The 25825-nt window shown below is 43.6% G+C and overlaps 2 protein-coding genes across 3 annotated transcripts in view; one reads left to right on the top strand and one right to left on the bottom strand.

The window, feature by feature from the left end:
- Window positions 1–25825, bottom strand: part of rbfox1 (RNA binding fox-1 homolog 1) — a 42790-nt gene that overhangs the window by 8665 nt on the left and 8300 nt on the right. The window contains exons 7-9 of the mRNA XM_030347193.1: window positions 23774–23909; window positions 7295–7334; window positions 6584–6648 (exon numbers count right to left, since the gene is read on the bottom strand). Of these exons, the coding sequence (XP_030203053.1) occupies window positions 6584–6648; window positions 7295–7334; window positions 23774–23909 (241 nt within the window). The remainder of the gene's footprint in view (window positions 1–6583; window positions 6649–7294; window positions 7335–23773; window positions 23910–25825) is intronic.
- On the top strand, window positions 1258–4430 carry LOC115535740 (zinc finger BED domain-containing protein 1-like). Of its 2 annotated transcripts, XM_030347171.1 has the most exons (3): window positions 1258–2986; window positions 3149–3248; window positions 3565–4430. In XM_030347171.1, exons 1-3 carry the CDS (start codon window positions 1544–1546, stop codon window positions 3921–3923), a joined length of 1902 nt encoding a protein of 633 aa, XP_030203031.1. In that variant the 5' UTR covers window positions 1258–1543; the 3' UTR covers window positions 3924–4430. The 2 variants fall into 2 exon arrangements, with proteins under 2 accessions (XP_030203031.1, XP_030203040.1); XM_030347180.1 differs by lacking the exon at window positions 3149–3248.

Genomic DNA, 25825 nt, shown 5'->3' with positions numbered 1-25825 from the left:
GGGGCTTATTTTCCCGATAATGACCGGCGTTCTATACATTATCCCTTACATATATATTTAGCAGAGTAGGCCTAGTAACAAATGTGTACAAAGTTACATATGTATTAAAAAAAAAAGTCGGGTTGAAATCGGGCTCGGCTCATAATTACGGTTAATGTGTCGGGTCGGGCCGGGCTCGGGCAGAACGTTCACGGGCTCGAGCCGGGTCTGGCTTGATTTTATGGGCCCGATCTAAGCTCTACTACACTGCCGCCCATAGGTTTGGCATAGTTATAATGGCGCTCGACGGCGTATTTATGCGTTTTGATGTAAACGACAACTTTTTTGAAAACGATGCTGTGTGCACAATGTTATTTTTGAAAACGGAGGGGGGGAAATATTCGTTTCTATAAATACCCTGCTACGTATAAACGTGGCCTTAGTTTCCGTTACGTTTGGTTGTTCACGATGTTCTTTAATAAATTCATTAAGTTCATACAAGACCATGTGTGGCCTCCCCTTCAATGGTACAACCGTTGAGCCAGGTTGTAACATATGGGGGCTCGTCCGACCAATTTGGTGAGTTTTTCCACGGTGGTAAAACTTTTGATAGTTTTGACTGTTTTTTGGGGATTCTATTAGTTAATTGGTGCACTAGTTAATATGTTTTGAAGCTCCTTTGTGGTTTTGTGGATCAGTAGTGCATGGTTGGGGATTGAGCTTTTGATTGGGTAATCTGCTGAGGTTAGGCTAACAGTTGATTGTCCAGTGAGCACATGTCGAAATTTGAACTTCCCCTGTTGGGCTTCAGTTGCGTTTCCCCTTTGGGTTGCGTGAATAATTTTTTGTTTCGTTTGTTTAATCCTTTTGGTAGTGCTGTGGCAACGTGGTTTGTGTCAATTGTTTTCGGACAATTGTCTTGGGAGCACGTTCGAAGGATCTTGAGGGTTGTCTGCTTGTAGGTCGCCTTTCAAACCGGCTGGTTTACAGTGCATAAATTCCCACCGCAAGCTGCATGAACACTAGGGTCGGGATTATTTAGTTTTGGATAGGCAGTTAGTGGGGAAGTTCCAATTCTATTTGCATCCCAATAATCAAAACAGTTTTGTCATGGCTTCTGTCAGTAGTTTTGTTCAGTCTCCCACTGAGGCAATTTTGAATAGTTGCACAAAAGACCAACTTTTGAAGCTTGTGGAGCATTATGGTGTTGACATTGGGGATAAAAAGTTAAAGGAGGAAATTAAAGGGGCATTGAGGGCTGCTTTAATTCAGAGTAGGGATGGGAAGATTCACCGGTTCGCACCGATGCATCGTCATAAAAGCTCACGATGCGATGGCCCGGATCAAAAATGGGTGCATCGGATACAATGTGGGATGAACCGCGATGCATCGTACCTAAAAAATTTTGCATCGGTATAATCCGGTACAATTGTATATTTCTAGATTCCCCCTCTCTAACTGTTTCCTAAACGCGCTCTCATCTCCACTGCTGTCAGTGGCAGATTTTCGTGAAGTGTCGCGGCCAAGTATCGCGCGAGTTGAAGGAGTGTTCGGGAGAGTTACAATGGCTGACGAGGAGTTATACGTCCCTAAAGCTTGCAATAAGTCCAAGGTTTGGCAAAACTTTGGCTTTGCAAAGAAAGATGGAAAATTGGATAAGACCCATGCAATATGCAAAATATGTCGTGCTGCCATAAAGTACACAGGCAGCACGACTAATTTAGGTACTCACCTGAAGAGGCGACATGGTGAGACGTCTGCCTCATCCTCCGATTCATCTATGGCTACAGTGGCTGCCTCAACAAGTACACCTGCGCAAAGTATTTCCACCTTTTTTCATGCCCCGCTGGCTACCAACTCAGCTCGATCAAAGGCAATAACCGAAGCCATTGCCTTCTTTATTTGCAAAGATATTCAGCCTTACAGTGTTGTTGAAAACGAGGGCTTCCAATACCTCCTACACATTCTGGAGCCGAGGTACCACATCCCGAATAGGAAGCTTTTCACGGATAAAGAAATCCCTCTTCTGTATGAAAAAGTGAGGCATGAAATAGCTAAATCGTTGAGCAATGCCAAAAGAGTTGCTATTACAGTTGATGGTTGGACGTCTCGCGCCACTGACTCCTATGTCACCGTAACGGCACATTACATCGACGAAGAGTGGGTTTTACAAAACCACGTCCTTCAAACCAGACCGTTCAACGAGGCTCACACAGGGAATAATCTGGGACTTTTACTGAAGGACGTTTGTTGCACATGGAACATCGCAGACAAGAACCCAGCGTTGGTCACGGACAACGCAAAAAATATGTTACTGGCTGGAGTTCGTGCAGAGATAAACCCCCATGTGCGATGCATCGCGCACACGCTCAATCTGGCCTCACAAAAATCCCTGAAGGTGGACAGGGTGTCAGAGCTTCTGGTGAAAGTGAGGAAGATTACAACTTTTTTTCACAGAAGCCCACAAGCAACTGAGGTTCTACGTGAAATGCAGGCCCAGTTACACATGCCAAATCACAAGCTCATCCATGATGTTCCCACAAGATGGAACAGTTCACTTGACATGTTGGAGCGTTTTTGGGAGCAGCAGCCTGCTGTGTTGAACACTCTTCTGTCAAGGAAGATAAAGAGGGGAGAAGGATTAGCCAGCCTGACAGAGGAAGACATGACACTGATCCCAGAGGTCATCAAATTGATGTCCCCTCTGAAAGTGGCAACAACACTCCTCAGTGAGGAAAAACACCCCACTATCTCAATGATCTCCCCAATACAGGCCAAACTTCAGAAGCATTTCCAGCCAGATGAGAGCGATCTGCTGGAAATTTCTGTGATGAAGGAGCGATTCCGACAGGATTTTGATGGTCGCTACACGTATCTCCAAGACCTCCTCTACTATGCTGCAGTGCTCGATCCACGGTTCAAAGACCTGGCTTTCTTGGAAGACCACGGCACCAAGGACATGGTATTCACGAAGCTAACAGCAGAGGTGGTGATGATGGAGGAAGAGGTAAGAATATACTCCATAAACCGTAGCTAAACCTAGCTAAACCGTAGCTAAACTATTTGTTACTTGAATTTACCTGTGTCTTCTTTGAATTGGAAAAAGAAATCTAGCAGCTAGTCTCCTTTATACTATTTATATGTTCCCATATATATATATTTTTGTCAGGCAAGTGACAGTGGCACACTCAATGAGGGCCAGGCAGGTGACAGTGGCACACTGACTGAGGGCCAGGCAGAGGTTGACAGAAGCCCAGAGGAAGAGAGAGGTTTGTTCTGATAGGAACTGCGCCAAAAGCTATAAAATAATGTTTTAAGATGCATTTATTATATATATATAGTTATAAAGTATTATTTAAATAATATATATGGAATGGAACAAAAGAGCACTGTGGATATCAGTTGTGTTAAAAAAAATGTCAAAATTATGACATACAATACTATCTTACAAAGTTATGACCTGCAATACTATCTTACTATATTATATATATATATATATAGTAAGAAAGTATTGTAAATCATAATTTTTACATATTTTTTTAACACAACTGATAATTCACTGTGCTTTTCTGTTCCATTCCATAGATGATGTCCCCCCCAAGAAGACAGCCTTGAACCAGATGTTTGGGGATTTCCTCACTGCGAGAGCACCAATGAAGACCACAAGGGAGAGGGCTAGGGCAGAAATCTTAAAGTACAGAGAGAGGGATTCTTTAGCTTTGAGTGGTGATGTGTTGCAGTGGTGGAAAAAACAAGTGGATCTTCCACTGCTTTCAGCCTTGGCAAAGAGCTACCTGTGCATCCCAGCAACGAGTGTACCCTCTGAAAGAGTGTTTAGCACGGCTGGGGACATAGTTACAGCAAAGCGCAGTTTGCTTCATCCTGATCATGTGGATCAACTCATATTCCTTAAGAAAAACCTGAAAATAGGACAAATTAGTTAAATTTAGTGTGTGAGGCAGTTGATCCACATGTTTAGGATGAAGCAAACTGTGTTGTGACTGTCAGGTATAGTGAAAAAATGTTACATTCAGAACACACTTATGCACATACACACACATACACATACACATCACACATACATGTTTTCTTTTGTCAGAAACCTTGTTACTGATTTGTTGTCTGACAAACAAAAATTTTACATTCAGAACACACTTACACACATGCACATAAATGTTTTCTTTTGTCAGAAACCTGGTTACTGATTTGTTGTCTGACAAATAAATAAATCATTATGTATCATATTAAATTGCATAGAATTGTATTATTTAGCATCGCATCTTGTTGAATCGCATCGTGTCGAATCGTATCGTGTCGAATCGCACTGCATCGCAATAGGGGTGAATCGTATCGTATCGCATTAGTAGCTGCTTTTATGTATCTTGAATGTATCGGATCGTTGGCAGTGCATCGAGATGTGTATCGCATCGTCCTCCTGATGGAGATGCACATCACTAATTCAGAGTGGTGTGTTGCCAGCCACAGTGCAAAGTAATGCTGCGGTTGAGTCTGTTTCTCCTCCTGTAGGTCTAACATTTGAGCAGCAAAAGGAGCTGTTGCAGTTAAATGCGGAAATGGAAAAAGAACATCTAAGACAGTCTTTGGAAAAGGATAAATTAAATGCGGAGATGGAGAAAGAACATCCAAAACAGTCTTTGGAAAAGGAAAAATTGGGGTTGCAACAGTACCGATTACACCTTATTAAAGCAGGAATGATTGTGGGTAATGCTGAGGGTTCAGGATCGTCTGAAGAACCCGCTACAGCACAGGTAAAAGGGTTTGATGTGGTTCGTAATTTGCGTCTTATACCAAAGTTCGACGAGAAAGATCCAGACACTTTTTTTATCATTTTTTGAACGTGTAGCCGATATGAGAGGTTGGCCTGAAACTGACGGGTTGTTATGTTACAATCAGTGTTCACCGGAGAAGCCCAGGAAGCTTATTCCGCTCTTAGTGCAGTAGATTGTCAGACCTATTCCACTGTAAGAGATGCAGTTCAGTTCTTAGAGCATACGAGTTGGTGCCAGATGCCTATAGGCAACGCTTCAGGTCCTGGGAAAAGGCTGATAAACAGACAAACGTGGAATTTGCAAGAGAGTTGTCTAAACATTTCAATGGATGGTGTTCAGCTGTAGGGGTCATTACATTTAAAGATCTCTGTGATCTCATTGTATTGGAACAGTTCAGAGATTGTCTTCCATCTGAAGTTGCCACTCATAATGATGAGCGTGGAGTGAAAACTGTTAATGAAACAGCAATTCTGGCAGATAAATATATTATGGCTCGAAAAGGAAAGTTGGGGAGAAGCCGTGTTCCAGATGTGCAGGCTAAGAATATTGGTCGCTCTGCTAAAATGTCGTGGTCGGAGTCTGCAAAGCCGAACCGTAGGTCACGTTCAGGTGGCTTTGATGATGTTTGTAATTACTGCCGTGAGCGAGGACACTGGAAAAATGATTGTCCTAGACACCAGGTATTGTGAAGAGCTTTGTATGGTTGAAGAGTTGGTTGGTTTGTCTGGTTGAAGAGTTGGTTGGTTTGTCTGGTTGAAGAGTTGGTTGGTTTGTCTGGTTGAAGAGTTGGTTGGTTTGTCTGGTTGAAAATTGGTTGGTTGGTATGGCGATGAGTTGGTTGGTATGGCGATAAGTTGGTTGGGGCTCTGCAACATTCACTGACCATAACCCTCTCACCTTCTTGAATTCTTTGCAGAACCCTAATCAGAGGCGATGGGCTCTGTTTTTGCAGCCGTACAACTTAGACATCCGTCATATTAAGGGCACCCACAACGTCATGGCGGATGCTTTGTCCACTTCATGGACAAAGTTACAAATGGCGGCGCCTTTGTAACTTCTTGTAACTAATAGCATCATCTCTTCTATCCTGTGCAGTCTGTTTCTCCTCCTCCTAAATTGCTCCACAGGCAAAGGTGGCTGGGGGTGGAGGTGAGGACACTGGAGAGGTTGGAGTCATGTTCTTTAAAGGGGTGTTTGAGTTATCTGCACAAATTAAAACTTGGATTTATGAACGTAAAGCGAAAGTGGTGTATCCTGTTACAGTGTACATGAGTTTATGCCCTTTATTAATGTACGGGGTTGAACTCCTGTCTTATGGGGGGAAAGTGTGACGGCCACAGGGTTGCCTTGTGTTGTGGTGTTGCTTCTGGTGGTTCTGTCTTGCAGGGATCTGGTTGGTGGAGCCACATCACCTAACGAGATGCAGCTCACCTGAGCAGGCTGGGCTCAGGAGCCTATAAAGCACCCCTGATCAAGTGACTTCTGTCTCTCCTTGGCCTGCAGCTCGATCCTTAGTTTCCGTTACGTTTGGTTGTTCACGGTGTTCTTTAATAAATTCATTAAGTTCATACAAGACCATGTGTGGCCTCCCCTTCAATGGTACAACCGTTGAGCCAGGTTGTAAAATAACTGAGGTAATGGTGTCCATGTTAACAGAGGTAATGGTGTCCATGTTAACTGAGGAAATGATGAGAATAATCATTTGGATTGATTGGGGTACATGAGTTATCTTTTAATTTGCCTGGAGTCATAGCTAAGTCAGAGCTAGTGCTGAGGTGGGGAGAGGGAGAGGGAGAGAGAGCTGCCTATCTCACCTGTCACTGTAAGCAGCAGCTGTGGCAGCAGTAGGCTGGGAGTATCTGTAGGCCGTGTACCCGCCCTAAGGGAATGTGTACATATATGAACACAAAGGGAATGGAATACAAGAGTCAGTACACATCAAACAAACCTCCAATATACAAATATATACAGTCATGTATATCATATGACAGATCACAGATCATCATCATAAATAGTGTGCAAACAGCGAGACCGGGATCGTAAATTGTATTAGTTGCAATGCAATGACAAATATGTGTCCTGAAGCATGGGCGAGAGAGAGCGAGAGAGGATGTCTGGTCCAGTAGAGGCTAATGAGGGTCTGCTCTGATGCCCTTAAACCAGCAGCACAGCATTTTGTCAGTACCCTGCAGCCTGCTGGGAGGGCGCACGCACACACACACACACACACACACACACACACACACACACACACACACACACACACACACACACACACACACACACACACACACACACACACACACACACACATGAATCCATGCTACGGCCATGTGTTGTGAGTTGCAATAATTAATAATAATTTATTGTACTTATTAAGGGTTAGCTTTGCTTTTCTAGGCGCTTTAAATTGTGTGTGTTGGGGGGGGATTCCCATTGGGTTAGATGATGTGAGGAGGGTTGTCGTGGCGATGGCAGCAGGGTAGGGGTCGGGCACAGCATGCAGTGACATCGTTAATACTTACATAAAGATCTGTCCCATAAAATCCATCCTGGTAAACAACACTGCAACCAACAAACAGAACACTGGTATTAGTGCATGTTCACGTGCATGAGTGCTGGGTTAGCCACCAACCCCTGATCAGCCAGAGGGTGTGTCCAATCAGAGAGGAGAACACAACATGGGGGCGGAGCTAGGTACATGTTGGCTAAAGTTGAAATGACCTCACATTCACGTTTTCCTACGTCGACGGCGGGGTCAACCGTGCAATCCCTCAGCCTCCACCCTCAGCTAGGTGGAGCAGTTATGTGGAGCTAGGTGGAGCAGCTAGGTGGAGCAGCTAGGAGGAGCAGCTAGGAGGAGCAGCTAGGAGGAGCAGCAAGGAGGAGCAGCAAGGAGGAGCAGCTAGGAGGAGGAGCTAGGAGGAGGAGCTAGGTGGAGGAGCTAGGGGGAGCAGCTAGGAGGAGGAGCTAGGAGGAGCAGCTAGGAGGAGAAGGGGATCCAACCATTAACCCTCTGGCTGTCCTCCTGAGCCATTGGTCCATGAGAGGAGGGAGGAGGAGGGACAGAGGACATCAGTCATTAGCCCTCCCTGCTATCTCCGATCAGCGACCACAGGTCAAAGGTCAAGGTCCCTGGGTAGCCCCCCCGGTGTGTCGCTGGCGGCGGCTGTGAGCACAGCGACCCAGAGGCCCCTGGCTCTGATCACATGGTCCCCTGATCTCGGTTATTGAGACGCGTCACGTCAGCTCCTCAATAAGATGAAACTAACGGCAACGATACAGCATGTCTTCAGCTGGCTGACGGACACACACACACACTAACACACACACTGACACACACACACAAACCGTAAAACATACGCACATACACACACACACACACACACACACACACACACACACACACACACACACACTGTGGCATCCCGCCACTTAAACCTCGGCCCGGGCGGTTCTGAGGTGGGGTGATTGACGGCGTATACCGCCGCCACCCACTGAGTGGCGACGAAGAGCATCACTCTCTCCCCAATCAGCGAGTTTGGGGGACACCTGGCCGGAGGCAGAGGAGCCATTTTAAAAGGAGCAGGAGGACTGACATTGGGAGGGACGGGACCAAGAGAGAAGGAAGCGCTCGGGTCCGCGAGCGGCTAGAGGCTCACGGAGGCCCTAGAGACCTCAAGTTTAATGTATTGCCTTAGTTGTATGCAATAAATGCCGAGTGCGGCTAAACCCTCACTATCACGTGTGATTCGTACCTGGAACCCGGCACATTTGGGTAGCGGGTTGCCACAACACACTAACACACACACTGACACACAGACTGACACACACACACTAACACTAACACAGACAGACTGACAGAAACACACACACACGTGTTGTTTGTGTGGTACGATGTGTGTGTGTGTGTCGTAAATACAGTGACACTCATAAACACACACACACACACATCGTACCACACACACACACACACTCACACACCTTACGACACACACACACACCGTACGACACACACACACACACTGTAAGATACACACACACACACACCGTATGACACACACACACACCATGCGACATACACACACACACACACACACACACACACACACACACTGTGCGAGACACACACAGAAACACACCATACGACACACACACATACCGTACTACATAAACACACACAAAAACACTGTACCACACACACAAACACACACACACAGCGTACGATATACACACACACACACCGTACGACGCATAAACACACGCCTTGTGACACACACACCCAAACACACTGTACGACACATGCACATACCGTAGCACATAGACACACACACACCATACCACACACACACACACACACACACACACACACACACACACACACACACACACACACACACTGTACGATATACATACACACCATACGACACTGTTACGTGTCAATATTTATTTGTCTGTCCCGTTGTACGTGTCTGCCATGTCTCTTTAAGTTACAGCCTCCTGAGTGGTGATTGCGGACACCTGCATGAAGCTGTGGGTGCAGCCTATATAAGTAGATCCTCCCTCCGGCTTTCTATCTCTACTTCCTGACAGGATCCCAGCTTTTGTTTATGTTGTACATCTTCCTGGTTGTAAATGAACACCTTTTTTGCAGCATACTCAGTATGGTGTCCGTCTATGTGTTGTGACCTTGAGCCGGTCGTAACATAATGGGGGCTCGTCCAAAGTTTAGTGTAGGTGAGTTTGACCAACGTTTTTCATTTTGTTTGTTTGTTAGGAGGTCCATGCTTCTGTTGCCACATGAGGTAGGGTTTTTTTTTTTTTTTTTCTCTGAGCTTGCCTGGTTAAGTTAGTCGACGGGTGTTGGAGAGACCATCACCACTTTATTGTTTTTGAGCGGTAACCCTGGGGTGGCCCTTGGCGTGCCCAGGAAAGCCGACGAAGACTAGTTTAGCCCTAGTTAGTTAGATTAACAGTCTTAGATAGATAGGGAACCAGGTACGCTCTAGAGTAGCTTAGTCAAGAACGCCAATCTCTATTGATAGCATGTGGTGGCACGTGCTGGCCTTTGTTTTCCACACGCAACCTTGTTGGGTGAGTGGATAGGGCATGCACATGTATGTTTGGTCACATGGTTTGTGATGCACTCTCTTCTCAGCGGAGAAGAGCAGTAGACTCTGGTGTTGTTGAGTGGTGTAAGCTCATGGCAGTAGAGTGGTAGTAGTTTACTATTTCTATACTGTGTGGCAAGAAATAGTAGTGGCATTTCATTATGGAGTTTGACCTAGGAAAGTTTAGGGAAGCTCCTACAGAGGAACAGCTTTTTCATTGCAGCAAGGCACAGCTCATGTCCATTGTGGAGCACTACGGCATTGAAACTGCATCAGTTTCCCTTAAGAAAGATGAGCTGAGAGCCAGGGTAGTTACTGCTCTTAGTCGGCAGGGAGTGCTCTTGAGTGAATCTGAGGATTTGGACTTAAGTGAGGGTAGTAAGTCAGAGGTTGTAAAGTTGCAAACTCAGGATGTTCAATCTGTTCATTTGCAAGAGTTGGAGTTGCAATTCAAGATAAAGCAGTTAGAAATTGAGGCAAAAGATAAAGAGGGGAGGAAGTTTGAAATGGCGAGGTTGCAGCTGGTACATGAGGAAAGAATGAAAGAATTGGAGATGAGGTCATTTGAGATGCAGTCTCAGAGTGCTAGGTCTCATACATCTTCTGCTTCTCCTCGGTTTGATGTTGGGAAGAACATTAGTTTAGTTCCTCATTTTTCTGAGAGAGGTGGAAAGATACTTTCCCCATTTTGAGCGTGTAGCCACCACGTTTGAATGGCCTAAAGCTGCATGGACATTGCTGCTGCAGTGTGTCTTAACAGGTAAAGCACAGGAGGTCTACTCTTCATTAGCACTTGACCAATGCGCTGACTACGAAATTGTTAAAGCAGCCATCTTGCGGGCCTATGAGCTGGTCCCAGAGGCCTATAGGCAGCGATCAGAGGTAGTCGTAGGGTTGACAAGCCTTCGACTACCTTTGTAGAATTTGCCAGGGAGAAGGAAATTCTGTTTAATAGGTGGTGTGCATCTCAAAAAGCTGAGACTAAAGAGCAACTTCGTGAGTTGGTACTTTTGGAAGAATTCAAATACTGTGTTCCTGAAGCAGTTGCCACCTATCTTAGTGAGCAGCGTGTAGCAAGAATTGGGGATGCCGCTGTGCTTGCTGATGAATATGTCCTCGCTCACAAAACCGTCTTTAATGATAACCCTCGTGAAGCTAAGGACCATGCGTCTCCTCGTCCTCTTCGCTTTACAGCTGGCAGTGACGGTACTGGTTCCTCAGGTTTTTCTACCAAACCTGCTAGTTCTGGCTCTGGAAATTCTGAGAGAGATTGTTTCTTTTGTAAAAAGCCTGGTCATGTAATAGCTGACTGTTATGCTCTTGAAAGGAAACGGAAAGCTAAGCCAGTGGCATTGCCAGCTTCTGTATCCTGTCGGACTGGTGCCAAAGATGGTCTCAGTCAGCTTACTGAAAATAGGCCTGGGTTGGGAAAAGGTATGAGTGAGCCCAGTGAAGGCAGCATTGAGCCTGATCTTTTTGCACCTTTCCGGATGGAGGGGTTAGTGGCCACCTCGGAGTCAGGGACATTGGTCCCGATTCGTATCCTAAGAGATACAGCAGCCGCTCAATCTTTGTTGGTGGAGGGAGTACTGCCCCTCTCTGAAGAAACCTCTACCGGTGAAAATGCTTTAGTGCGGGGCTGTGGACTTGCTTGGTTTGAAGCCCCATTGCATGATGTTTATTTACAGTCTGGCTTGGTTATAGGCCTTGTGACGGTGGCAATTCGCCCTGAACTTCCTTTAGAAGGTGTGGACATGATTCTGGGTAATGATTTGGCTGGTGGGGAGGTGTTCCCTACGCCCATTGTTGTTAACAACCCAGTTGGCTCTAGGGGTGTTAACCAAGGTGATCCGTTAGTGTTTCCGGTTTGTGTTGTGACTCGCGCTTAGTCAAGGAAGGTTGAGGAGGTGATAGACCTTTCAGATACGTTTATTGTTCCTTGTGAAGAAACTGTCGAGATTGTGTCTGCTGGTCCCTCTGCCACTTCTGAGTCAACTGTAGCTAAGCAGTCCACTGATTCCATTGTAGGTGAGACTATTGAGGTTACATTGTTCCACCCTGTCACCTTGGCTGATAAGGCTGAGACTTAGTTAAAGGTTGGCAGGGAGCAGCTGATAGAGGCTCAGAAGGCTGTTCCTTCCTTGACTAAGAGTGTAGAAGCAGCATTGCCTAAAGATGAGATTGGTGCCTCTCAAGTGGTTTACTACTGGTAAGATGGTATTCTCATGCGTAAGTGGGCTCCTTCAGCTGATGATAGTGGGTGTAATACTGTATATCAGATTGTTGTCCCTGCTGGTTACCGTGCACAGATATTGAGCTTAGCTCATGATAATGTTTTGTCTGGTCATCTAGGGGTAGCTAAAACTTACTATCGTATATTGAGACATTTCTTCTGGCCTGGTTTAAAAAGAGATGTTTCAAGACACTGCCACTCATGTCATACATGTCAGGTGGTTGGGAAACCAAACCAAGTGATTCCACAGGCTCCACTTCATCCCATCCCTGTGATGGGGGAGCCATTTGAGAGACTCATCATTGACTGTGTTGGCCCGTTACCCAAGTCAAAATCTGGTTACCAGTATCTCCTGACTTTAATGTGTGCTACAACTCGATACCCTGAGGCAATCCCACTGCGTTCCCTCAAAGCAAGGTGGTAGTGAAGGAATTGATGAAATTCTGTACCACTTTTGGGTTGCCAAAGGTTATTCAAACAGATCAGGGCACCAATTTTATGTCGAAAGTGTTTTCTCAGGTGTTAGAAGTGTTGGCTGTGAAACATAATGTCTCTAGTGCCTACCATCCACAGAGCCAAGGGGCACTAGAGCGCTTCCACCAGACCCTTAAGACTATGTTGCGTGCTTACTGTCTGGTAAGGAGTGGGACGAGGGTATACCATTCCTGCTTTTTGCTGTTCGAGAGGCTGTTCAGGAATCATTGGGTTTCAGTCCTGCAGAACTGGTATTTGGCCACACTGTTCGTGGACCACTGAAGTTGCTACGCGAGCAGCTGACTGGGGTTGCTTCTCCTACTCAGAATGTGCTGGATTATGTCAGTGCTTTCAGAGAGCGTCTTCATCATGCTTGTGGGGTAGCAAAAGAGGCACTGTCTGACTCCCAATCTAAAATGAAGGCTCATTTTGATAAGAGTGCTATTGAACGCAGCTTTAAGCCTGGAGACTCTGTGTTGGTTTTTCTCCCTATTCCTGGTTCAGCGCTTCAAGCCAAGTTCACTGGCCCTTATGTGATTGAAAAGAAATTAAGTGAAACTGATTATGTTCTTCGTACTCCTGATAGGAGACGAAAGACTTGTGTATGTCATGTGAACATGCTCAAGCCCTATGTTGTCAGATGCAGTGAAACGGCTCCCTCTCCTCCAGTTAAGGTGTTGCCTGTAGCTTTAACAGCAGTGTTGCCATGCTATTCTCCTCAGGATGATGCTCTAGTGATCAAGATGCTCCTGTTCTGTGTGCTCGGCTGCCGAATTCTGAAGTGTTGGGTGAGTTGGAGAATTACCTGCCACATTTTTCTGGGACAGATAAGGGTGACACTCTTAAGTCAATTGAACATCATCATACACTGTTCTCAGATGTACCAACCCAAACCACTGTGTTGCAGCATGACATTGATGTTGGTGACTGTCTTCCTATTAAGCAGCATGCCTATCATGTGAATCCCACAAAAAGAGCTCAAATGCAAAAAGAGGTTGGGTATTTGCAACAGCATGGCCTGGCTGTTCCCAGCTTCAGTGCCTGGAGCTCTTCATGTTTATTAGTGCCAAAGTCGGATGGAACACCGCGCTTTTGTACTGATTTCAGAAAAATCAATGCTGTAACTAAACCAGATTCTTGTCCTCTCCCTCGTGTCGAGGATTGCATTGATAGAGTTGGAGCTGTTCGCTATGTCACCAAGCTGGACCTCCTAAAGGGCTACTGGCAGGTACCTTTAACACCTCGGGCGACTGAGATCTCTGCATTTGTGACACCAGACAGTTTTATGCAATATACAGTCATGGCATTTGGGATGCGTAACGCCCCTGCCACCTTTCAGCGCCTTATGCAAAGGGTGTTGTCTGGTGTAGCAAATTGTGAGGTCTACCTTGATGATGTGGTAGTCTATTCTGCTGACTGGCAGTCCCATGTGGAAACCTTCTCTGTTGTGTTTCAGTGTTTGCAAGATGCTTCCCTCACACTGAATCTGGCAAAATGTGAGTTTGCCAAGGCCACCATCACTTATCTTGGCAAAAAGGTTGGTCAGGGTCAAGTGCGGCCAGTGGATGCCAAAATAACAGCTATCACTGAGTTCCCTGCTCCCACCACTAAGCGGGAACTGCGTAGCTTTCTGGGACTAGCTGGTTATTTATAGAGGGTTCTGCCGTAATTTTGCTGCCATTGTGTCTCCTTTGACTGACCTCCTTAGCCATACCAAGGATTTGTTGTGGGACAACAAGTGTGAGCTGGCTTTTCAGTCTGTAAAAGCTCTTCTCAGCTCTTCTGCAGTGTTGGTGGCTCCTAACTTTGAAGTGCCGTTTAAGTTGGAGGTTGATGCAAGTGGGACTGGTGCTGGTGCTGTCCTGCTGCAGGAAGATTCTTCTGGTATTGATCATCCTGTATGCTATTTTCCAAAAAGTTCAATGCAGCCCAAGGTAGATATAGCACTATTGAAAAAGAGGCTTCAGCCATGCTTTGGGCCCTCCAACATTTTGAAGCTAATGTTGGCTCAACGCCACAGCCGGTGTTGGTTTTCACCGATCACAACCCTCTAGTCTTCCTAAACCGCATGTATAACACTAAACAACGGCTCATGCGGTGGGCTCTAAGGCGCAGAACTTCAATATCGAGATTCGGCATAAGAAGGGGTGTGATAATGTTGTGGCCGATGCCCTCTCACGTGTGCCCTAGAATGTTAATGCTGACAGCATGGCTGTCATCTTAAGGGAGGGGGTGTTACGTGTCAATATTTATTTGTCTGTCCCGTTGTACGTGTCTGCCATGTCTCTTTAAGTTACAGCCTCCTGAGTGGTGATTGCGGACACCTGCATGAAGCTGTGGGTGCAGCCTATATAAGTGGATCCTCCCTCCGGCTCTCTCTCTCTACTTCCTGACAGGATCCCAGCTTTTGTTTATGTTGTACATCTTCCTGGTTGTAAATAAACACCTTTTTTGCATCATACTCAGTATGGTGTCCGTCTATGTGTTGTGACCTTGAGCCGGTCGTAACAACACACACAAACAAACACACCGAACGACACACACACACACCGTACGACACACACACACACACACCTTACGACACACGCATACACGTTTACCCTACCAACAGGGGACTATCGGTTTTCATCGACCAAGTGTGGACCTCTATTTCTGGTCATTTAAAAAATACAAAAACATAATGCAGAGTTTAGTTTTAAGTTATTTTGTCATAATATAACTTCAAATGTGTTTTGATTTCTTTTAAAGAAGTTGCCAAGAGGGGACTTGAATACTTAAGCGATATTTACATATCAAAGAGGGGACTCCATTCACTGCAGCAAGGGAGCTGTCTGTGCCTATTGTTTCACTCAATGAGTGTTTGCCAACTGCAACTGTTGCTTCTGTCAATGTGTTTACATGGGAAAATATAAAAGATGGTCCCCACTTGGATTGTACAACATGACAGTAGTCCCCTGTTAAATGGTAGGGGGCGACTCTCACACTCCTGCATGGATCTATTCATGAAGTGTGGAAAAGAACAAATGTAATCCTCATCAATAATCTATAATCATCTTTTAAGATGTATTTAGAAGGGTTAAATGTGCGTTTAATTTGCAATTTGCAAGTTAAATATGGACAATGTGATTAATCACGATTAAATATTTTTATTGAGTGACGGCCCTAGTTAGGCCTGTTATCTATAAGTCTTTTTTCCTCATGACAAAATGTCTATGAACTATGGAAGAACTGTGTAAAGGCTCTATGGCAAATTATTTATTTTGTACTATAGAGAAAGCAGTTAACATTTTTTTTCTACCCTAAAGAATACATAAATGCTGGAGTGTAAGTGTCGCTCCATACCTTTAACAGGGGACCGGTGTCATTTTGAACAGGCAAAGAGGGGACTTCTGTAATTCTGTACAATCCAAGAGGGGACCATCTTCTGTTTAACAGCACAAAGTTAAAAATAATTCTACACATCAAACTTTCAGTGGTCTGTATACCATTGTGCAGGTTCTGACATATGCTGTAGGTACAACCCGGTATCACGCGATTGCGTGCTCCTGCGCACAAACGTTAATCTATTGAAGTGTGTTCCAGAGCATGATAGTCCGACTTTTTGCGTGTTACACAGAACGAAATGTAAACCAATGCATTCTGAATGGGAGTGTTCTAAGACAATTAACGTGCTCCACAAAACGGTACGAGAGAGAGAGAAAGAGAGAGAGGGAGGGACAGAGAGAGAGAGAGCGAGAGAGCAAGAGAGAGGCTTCAGAAAGGGTGTGCGCAGATAGTACAGTGCACCCTAGTTATGTTTATGCCAAAACCACAAATGCTATATGTATATATATTAGAGCTGTCAGTTAAACGCGTTATTAACGGCGTTAACGCAAACCAATTTTAACAGCGTCAAAAATGTTATCGCACGATTAACGCAAATCTTTTATAAACAACAACAAAAAAACAACAACATTTCTTTGGCTCAAAACAAAGAAGCAGTAGCCTGACTGCTATGTTCAAATGACATTTGTTCAAAGCAGTCGTTTAGTTGCACTATAGGCTCTTTTTTTGTATCGTCCTGTTTTGATCAGTATATGCCAATGTTGTTATCAATAAAAATAATTTGCACAAGGCAAGCCGATGCACTTCACCAGTCCTTCACTCGTCCTCGTTTTGATAGTCTCACTCATGGCCGATCAGTGTGTTCTTTCTGATTAGCTCTTAATTGAGATCACCTGTCACGCACCCCTTTATTAAAGGTGAACACAATGGGCTTGGTTTACTTTTTGCATCGGCCTGTGTCAATCGAGGTTGAGTTTAGTGAGGGTTGAACGTTTTCGATCTAGATTGCAGATCACTATTGTCACCTTATACAAACTGAAAGTATGCGTTGTTGCGTGTTTGTTTTTGTGGGCATTTGACTGAACAGCCCAGACAAATATTGCTACCAACATGGCACTTCGAAACAGACCACCGCAGTGAGTAAAAGTTATTTTCCTTTATTAAATGTTGACGTTTTTGGGCTGTCTCCTCAGACACAAGCCATCAGTATCCCTGCTCTTTGCACCTTGACATGCATGTCACCGCTGTTTGTTAACCTAGCTTTGCTGATTTGTATCTTGTGATGTGTGTGTGTGTGTTTTTCTTAACAGGTGTTAGATGACTGACAAGATCTATATGGGGGGGCCCCCTTTGGGCCCCCCCATACCAACTTAGTCTTCGAAGGAATCTAGTGCCATGGGACTCCAGTGTCTTCAAAACATCCTCGGAATACATGTGTATGAATGGTCCACCGAAGGGTTGATCTGGAAGCCACCACGGTCCACGCAGTAATCTGCTGCGTGGGCCGTAGTGGCTTCCAGAGCCATCTTTCGGTCTTGGGCAGGATTTGTTACAGTTGCCCTTCAATGTAGCAGGCTACGGGTTTCTGAAGAAGCCTGCTTTACGTAGCATTGGAGTACAAATATTGTGCAAAATGCTCATGTAATTGCACTAGCACTGGTAACCTGTAGATTAGCTTAGTTTAACGTCATTCGGTGCTGTCTGTCAAATGTGTGGCTTACTTTAAGTCCACAAGGCCCTCTGGTAAACCACGTTGGAACACCCCTGGACAAGGTGATTAGTCACTGGGTGTGTGCTAAAGTTTTGTTCCATTTTTCACTAGTTGGTTAAGGTTTGGTAGAATTGTTTGGATGCTAGCGACGTGATGGCGTATGTACAAGAGCCTACCGTGGCCAGGCCACAGTTGCGACGGCCACGGCCAGATGGCCTAGTGTGAGTGCAACCTTGATTGCATTTGTATACTGTTTACCATTGGATGTTTATGGAATTTGGCTTAATTCATCCGCTGTAAAGCTGTATTTGACTATTCCAGGGTCGTTTTGTACAGGCTTTCAATTGACCATGTTGACTAGTTTGTGGGAAGTTTTTTTTTTTATTTTTTTTTTTACCCTTGCTTACAATCCAACGGTTGCGACCACTTATGCAACTGGGCTGTGAACCTTGCAATTCTAGTTGCATATTTGTACACGCAAGCTTGTCCATTTCTATCGCCATCACTAACACTAGCTTCAGCATTTCCTTGTAGGCCATTAGCTGACTTGTGTATTGGGGCGATGATTTGGGTATTTTAAGATGCTTGAAAACCTAAAATAAAGCAAAATGCGTGTCTGGTGTGCAAGAGCCAATTTGTTGGCTTGCAGTAGTCGATGAGTTGCCGTAGGTCGTAAGCCATCTGGAGGTTGTGGCAATGGAGGCTTGTGGTAGATCTGCCATCCAAGAAAGGTTAATTCTTCTGAAGCATGATTAATAGTTTAGTAAATTGAATCTATTCATATAGAACTATAAAATCCAAGACTGCAGCCAGTAACTTGGATCGCAATATGTGGAAAGTATTAGTCTTCATTTGTAACAACAGAATAATTAACATGACTAACTGGGTTTCTTCCATTTCTAACTATGGGGACTTGACTGGTGAGTCTACTGGATTAATCAGTAGTGGTACTTTGCCCAACAGATTTGATGGCATGACTACAGGGTGACAAAGACAATTATTCCCTGCCTATCAAAAGAGACTTCTAAAACATATCTGCTAGAACAGTTCCTATACTTTTTGTATAATTTGGTCATGCTGCAAATTTGCTTTTTGTAGTTGCTCCATATTTATTTCTTTGACAGCCTCACCTGCTAGAAAAGTCTATTCAAATCGGCTAAATATAATGAACTAAATTAATAGCCATGAAATGTTGTCACTCATACTAATGGCAAATACCCCCTTTCAGTTGGTGGTTCAACACTGATGTCTCTCTAGGCTTGAGGGAGAGCTCACAAGTAAATTACACGAATGTCCTGGAGCAATTGGGAATACACTTTTATTTAGTCTACCTGAGCAGGGACATCTTTGAACTATAGGTCACCTAACCCAAACTTTTCACTCTTGTTAGGTTGTCCTTTTCTCTTGTTTTAACCCGAAAGGGCTGAAAATATCAACATTACAGGTATTCTGTTTGGATAATGTGCAAAACTTGTTGCTTCACTAATAAAAAAAAATAACGAATGTATTTTTCTTAATGTGGTTAAACTATATAAAGATTTGTATGCAAAATATTTCTGCTCAATTTTTGGGCAATGAAACTCAATTTTTTTAATTTGATAAAACACAACTATGGGTTAAAGGTATTTGCTTTGGGCATCTTTTGATATTTTTAGAATCTAGCTCCAATGCCGTTAGAAATGTTGTCGCCCAGTACTGCAAAGTGCTTCCACAAGTTTAAAAAAGAATGGGCAGAAAAGGAACTGCCAACTAAATCTATTTAACATGGGTAGAAAGTTTCCATGGAAGCTCTTGGCTGCTGGTTCCCAACACAGCTCCACTGTTAGCCTGTGACCTTGTGTTTAACTTTTTTGGACTTTTGGTGACTTTCACAAGAGAAATTAACTGGTTAATACAATAAACAAGACATTTGAAACTTCAGCTACATTTTTATCTATTTGTACTGCCTTTGATTTCAACCCCTGACATGTTTGTCAGGTGATAACTATGTACCTGTGACCGCATATCATGGTACCATTTTGAACTGTTTGTGGATATTGCATTAAATCCATATTGTTGAAACTTTTCAATAATGCATATCAACAAAACAATGGAATGAAATAAATAGTTCAAGCAATTTGTGGGACTTGGCTGCTTTTACATCATTACTCATTTTGGGGGTTATTTCAGTCTCTCCAACCTGCAGGTCGTGCGAAGAATCATAATGGGAATATTCTATAAATGTCTATCATCTTTCGTCTCAACACTTCTGCTGCAGCCGCTTAAAGTCTCACTCCGAGAACCTTAAAATATGAATCAATCCATTAGAAGTATGAAAATATCTTCCCGTTGGCGTAACGGGGCAAACCCGAGGCCTGTTTCAGGTAGCTGGTTTAACATACTCTGAGTTTAATCCTGCGCTCTGAGTTGGTTGACTCAGAGTTCAGGGTTGAAAAGCAACTCTGGGTTTTCGGTTTCAGAACAGGTGATCAGCGTTGGGTTAATCAACTCTGAGTATGTTCACTCTGGGTTGAGGGCGTGCCTGTTGACTATGAAAAGCCATCATCAATGGATCTCTGATAACATGATCAAACATGGACCAAAAGCGTAGATCCACTTACTTTTCCCCCACGGAATTGGAAATTCTAATGAACGTGTATGCCGAGCAGTTACCCATTTTAACAAAAAAAAGCAATACCGCCGCGGCAGCGAGAGCGCGAGAGAGAGCTTGGCAGGAAATAGCTGAACAAGTCAATGCGTGAGTCAAATAAATTAGTAAAATAAAATAAGAGGAAAGTTTAATATCTTCCACTTATTCAATATGTAAATTGTGTGTGTGTGTGTGTGTGTGTGTGTGTGTGTGTGTGTCAATTTACGCAACCCCGAGTTGCCCCACGAGGACTTGGCAGCAAATGAAGTACAAAAATATAGTTTAAACAGGTAAACTAATGTTTAATTGAAATCAAATCAATTGTGCTGTTTTGCCTGCTCTACCTAATTTAACAGCTATGTTCAACATGTATTAGGCTATATATTTGTATACTATATTTAAGCAGTAAATGTAAGTAGTAGGCCTACATTTCCCAGCCACCCCAACACTGCCAATATTTAATAGGATTTAGATGTATTAGAAGGCTACACCTAGGCAAAATGCATTATAAATATATGTGTCTTCAAAATAGCGCTTACTGAATATTAGGGTAACATTTTCCTCCATGTTAGCAAATCGAAAAAATGCAGAGGCCCGGCAGACTGGAGGGGGTCCACCACCTGCAGCCCTCAGAGGCTGAGGAGATGGCCCTCAGCCAACAGAGTATGCGTCCTGTGGCTGAGGGCATCCCTGGGGGGAGCTCCTCTGATCCCCCCCACCCCCCAGGATAGAAGTGCCTTTACAGTATAAGAGGTTGGTCATTCAAAATAATTAAATATGTACACGCAACCCAGCGCGTTGCAAATTAGATGGGGCAATATTCTGGCTCAAGTAATAATTGCACTGTCTAATCATCTTCTTCCAGTTACTGATGGCGTCATCGCCCTACTTGAACCAGATGCCCTCACCAACCCCCATGCAATTGTAACAATTCAAAAGATGCAAAAGGATGCTTTGGAGATCCAAATTTTGGAACATAAGTTATAGGTGGGTGAGGTGCAAACTGGGATAGGCTACTGTTCCCTGCTCTAAAAACATACCCAATATAAAATACTTTTTTTTTTTTGTGCTTTCAGGAAATAAAAAAATCCTCATAATAAGTAGATTGTCTTTATTAGAACACGGGCTGTGGTGGGACAAGTTATTTTGTTGAACAGTTTACTCAAAGGGTTTTACTTCAGTGAACAATGCAGACGATTTTGCTGAGCATGTGCATGTAGAGAAGAACAGCATCTGGTTAAAAGCAGTACCAGGGTCTTTTCTGCCTTGCATTCTTAAAATGAGTTTCTTGACTTGCAGCAGTTATAGGTCCGTGGTTAGTCAGCTACTCTGATCATGGGAAAGCCACAACGTTGAAGTGACTGTAGTACAGAGCGGGTGGGATGCACGGGGCGGATCATTCTGCACATGCGTTAATTGCGATAAAAAATAAAAAAATAAACTTAAAGCATGCCCCCGGTGCGTTTGACAGTTAACATGGGGGCTGAGAAGGTGGTCTAAATATATGATAGATTGCGCTGAAAAACTATAGCGCTCGTGAAGAAAATTATCAGGAAAATAAAGTATATCCAACCGGGGTCTTAATAATCGTTCCTCACGGAGATTCCTTCTGAGGATCGCAGCCTCTACGTCCACAGGCTCTCGTAGAAAAGGACATGCCATTTCTAACACTTCCTTCTGTCGGAGAGCTGCCTTCAGCCTTATAGACAACAAACTCAGAGTAGGTCTAACCACCTCCCGAGCAGGTTAGGTCCACGGCGTATGTTGCCGCAGCAACTAACTCTCGGTTGCGCTGAACCTGCTACCTGAAACGGAAAACCCAGAGTTTCCACTAACTCAGAGCGAACAAACTCGGGGTTGCCTCAAAACCAGCTACCTGAAACAGGGCTCCGGTGTCCTTTGACATCTACGTTTTGAGGCGATTGCAACAGTGCCACACATGATCATATTTGAATATGTTTCGGGGTAGTAATTAGCTGTCGATTTTGGAGGCCTTTATCAATAATGACCAGCTATAGATTTGCTTCCCGATGGAGATTTCTGACAAATTACATGTTATTTAGCATCTACACGTTAAGCTGAGTCCAATGAGATCAAGCTCGCCCTCTTGCTACACCGAGATCATGTCCTAGACCATAGGTGTACCATGTAAAATACATGTTACCATTTGCTAGAGTGTCATGCTTGGTGTCTTTGGACTCAGCTCAACTAGTACATGTTGAGCAGGGGATCGAACAATTTCAAAGGTCTAGACCCTTATATTGTATTTTAATAGTATTTGTTTATCATTTTTATTGATACAAATGAATAGATAGGTTTTTGTTAGACTATTCTGTTCCTAAAAACACACTAACAAATCAAGTTTGACAAATTATTATTACATTATTGAGATTACTATCTTTCCCTTACATTATATATTATATATATATATATATATAGTTATTTCCTCTTTTCATAAAAGCAGGAGTGTGAATGTCGCTCCATGCTATCTAAGAAGGGAAGCTATCTAAGAAGGTGTCATTTTGTCATAGCTAACAGTGGACCCCGGTCATTAGAAAAAGTTATGTTATGCAAATCAACAGATAAAATGCATTCCTTTAACCGTAGACTAAGCACACAAGTTTGTAGTTGTAAAAAAATAAAAACCTTATTAAGTTTAGATATTTGTGTTCATGACAACATTGTTGGGGCAACTTTAATTGCAAAATAACACTATGTATATACATATATATATCATATTTTATTTAGATTGTTATTACCTCTTAAGAACTATCCATTTTGCTTATTTATTTTTTTACTCATCCATGATGGAGTGTGAACGTCACTCTATGCTATCTAAGAGAGAACTTCTGTCATTATGTATTAGCCAACAGTGGACCCCTGTCATTCCATACAGTACAAGTGTGGACCATTTTCTGTGATGCAAATCAACAATTCAAATGCATTTCTTTAAAAATAGATTGGGGACTGGAGTACATTGTAAAATGGTAAATTAAGGCTAATTTGGGGATTGAACCATTTCCAAGGTCTAGACCCTTATATTGTATTTGTTTATCATTTTTATTGATACAAATGAATAGATAGGTTTTTTGTTAGACAATTCTATTCCTAAAAACACACTAACAAATCAAGTTTGACAAATTATTATTACATTAGTTGAGATTACTATCTTTCCCTTACAGTATATATAGTTATTACCTCTTTTCATAAAAGAAGGAGTGTGAATGTCGCTCCATGCTATCTAAGAAGGGACTTGTGTCATTTTGTAATAGCCAACAGTGTCATCCAAATTAAATGTATTATTATTATTATTATTATTATTATTAGTGGACCCCTGTCACTACATACAAAAATAGTGTGGAACTTTTAAAGCTGAGCCGTACAAGACCTTTGCGGTTTCGCCATGAAATCGGCTTCGTGTGAACGGGGCCTAAGTAGTCTGTTTAACAGCCCTCTACACTCTGACAGACGTGTGAACGACTGCAGGTCGTTCACACAATAGAGGAGTGTTGGGGGTCTCACCCTCCGTAGGCGGGGATGTGAGGGGGGGGGGCGGCGGCCCTGAAGGCGTTGTAGACAGTCCGGCCCCGGCCCCGAAGGTTGGCTCCTCTGAACGCCGCCACCGCCGCAGTGGCTGCTGGGTAGGGGAAGCCTGGGACTGGAGAGACGGGGGAGGAGGGGGGCTTCAACCAATGGGGGACCAGTGAGGATCCAGGTGACTTCATTATACAGAGGTGCTTTTCACTTATCAAACAGACTGTCTTTTGTTGCCAACCTCATCCAAACGGTCAGCAGCTCCTGTTCCTGTTGGGTCCGTGTGTAAGTGTGTTGTCGTTGTGTGTTTGGTCCGTGTGTAAGTGTGTTGTCGTTGTGTGTTGGGTTCATGTGTCAGTGTGTTGTCGTTGTGTGTTGGGTTCATGTGTCAGTGTGTTGTCGTTGTGTGTTGGGTTCATGTGTCAGTGTGTTTTCGTTGTGTGTTGGGTTCAGGTGTCAGTGTGTTGTCGTTGTGTGTTGGGTTCATGTGTCAGTGTGTTGTCGTTGTGTGTTTGGTCCGTGTGTCAGTGTGTTGTCGTTGTGTGTTGGGTTCATGTGTCAGTGTGTTGTCGTTGTGTGTTGGGTTCAGGTGTCAGTGTGTTGTCGTTGTGTGTTGGGTTCATGTGTCAGTGTTGTCGTTGTGTGTTGGGTTCATGTGTCAGTGTGTTGTTGTTGTGTGTTGGGTCAGTGTCATTGTGTTGTTGTTATGTGTTGGGTTCATGTGTCAGTGTGTTGTTGTTGTGTGTTGGGTCAGTGTCAGTGTGTTGTTGTTATGTGTTGGGTTCATGTGTCAGTGTGTTGTTGTTGTGTGTTGGGTCAGTGTCAGTGTGTTGTTGTTATGTGTTGGGTTCATGTGTCAGTGTGGTCCATTCTCAATCAAAACAGTCAGAGGTATCAGAGTATTCATTATTTATTTTTGCTTGCTGATTTTCCTTTCAAAAATAAATATGCGTCTCACAATTTAAATCACGTCGAACCAAGGCCTGTAGCGTATCCATTGCAAATAATTTAAAGCTGCAAATAATACGGCAGCAAATGGACTATGGAAAAACTCAGCGTTGTGATCTTCTCTACACAGCCGGGATTACAGCTGCGTCTTGCGGCGGTGAAAATAGCCAACACAGTTGGTTGCTGCGGGTCTGCCTTCCCGAACTCACCGTTGTGTTTCAGGAGCATATGTTGCCGCATAGTACTTGTAGTACTCTGGTAGCTCGATTTCGCTTGGCATATTTTGCATTCCATCTTATGATCTCCTATTTCTTTAAAGTATTTCAATTCTTTGCTGCGCTTTGCTTTTAAACCTTAACTTTTTGAATTCTGGCGTGCCTGAACACGGAACGGCACGCGCCACATAGAAATTTGATACATTTCATTTTCTTTGTGCCCACGGCATGCGTTAGTGGCGCCGCACAGAAAATGTATACATTTGCTTCAGAAAACTTTGTTTGTGTGTGTATATGCAAACTCAAGTTTGCCTGTCTACCAACCGAGTTCATTTGTAACGAGGATTACTCGAGTAATCGATTCCTCACGCCCATCCCTAATATATATGTATATATATTTACTGTACTATATACAGGAAATAGACAGACACATACAAACAATTATGCACACACAAACACGCACAGCACACTCACACACAAACACACATACACACAGAGAGAGGGACAATTAGCTCTTTTCTCTCTTGTCCTCTGCGTACTTTCTATCTATATCTCTATATATATCTCTCTCGCTGTATATATATATATATATATACATATATATATATATATATATATATATCTCGCTATATATATCTCGCTATATATATTTAACAATTATTCGCCTAAGGTGAAGTGAATAGTTGGGAAAGCCGCCGAGGCCAAAGGTCGTGGGGGCTGTTCCCAACTACCTGAGGGGAATAGTTGTTTTAGTATATACTACACCTAAACATTCTTTTTACAAACAAGATAACACTTTTTGCCAAGATTTATTGTTTTTTTTTCGTTTTTTGATAGCGAATCAATCAAATGGTGCCATTTTAGGAGGTTCACGTGT

This window comes from Gadus morhua, chromosome 2 (genome assembly GCF_902167405.1).
Source record: "Gadus morhua chromosome 2, gadMor3.0, whole genome shotgun sequence".
NCBI lineage: Eukaryota > Metazoa > Chordata > Actinopteri > Gadiformes > Gadidae > Gadus > Gadus morhua.
The sequence above is the reverse complement of the archived record's forward strand: the minus strand, read 5'-3'. Positions and strand labels throughout refer to the sequence as shown.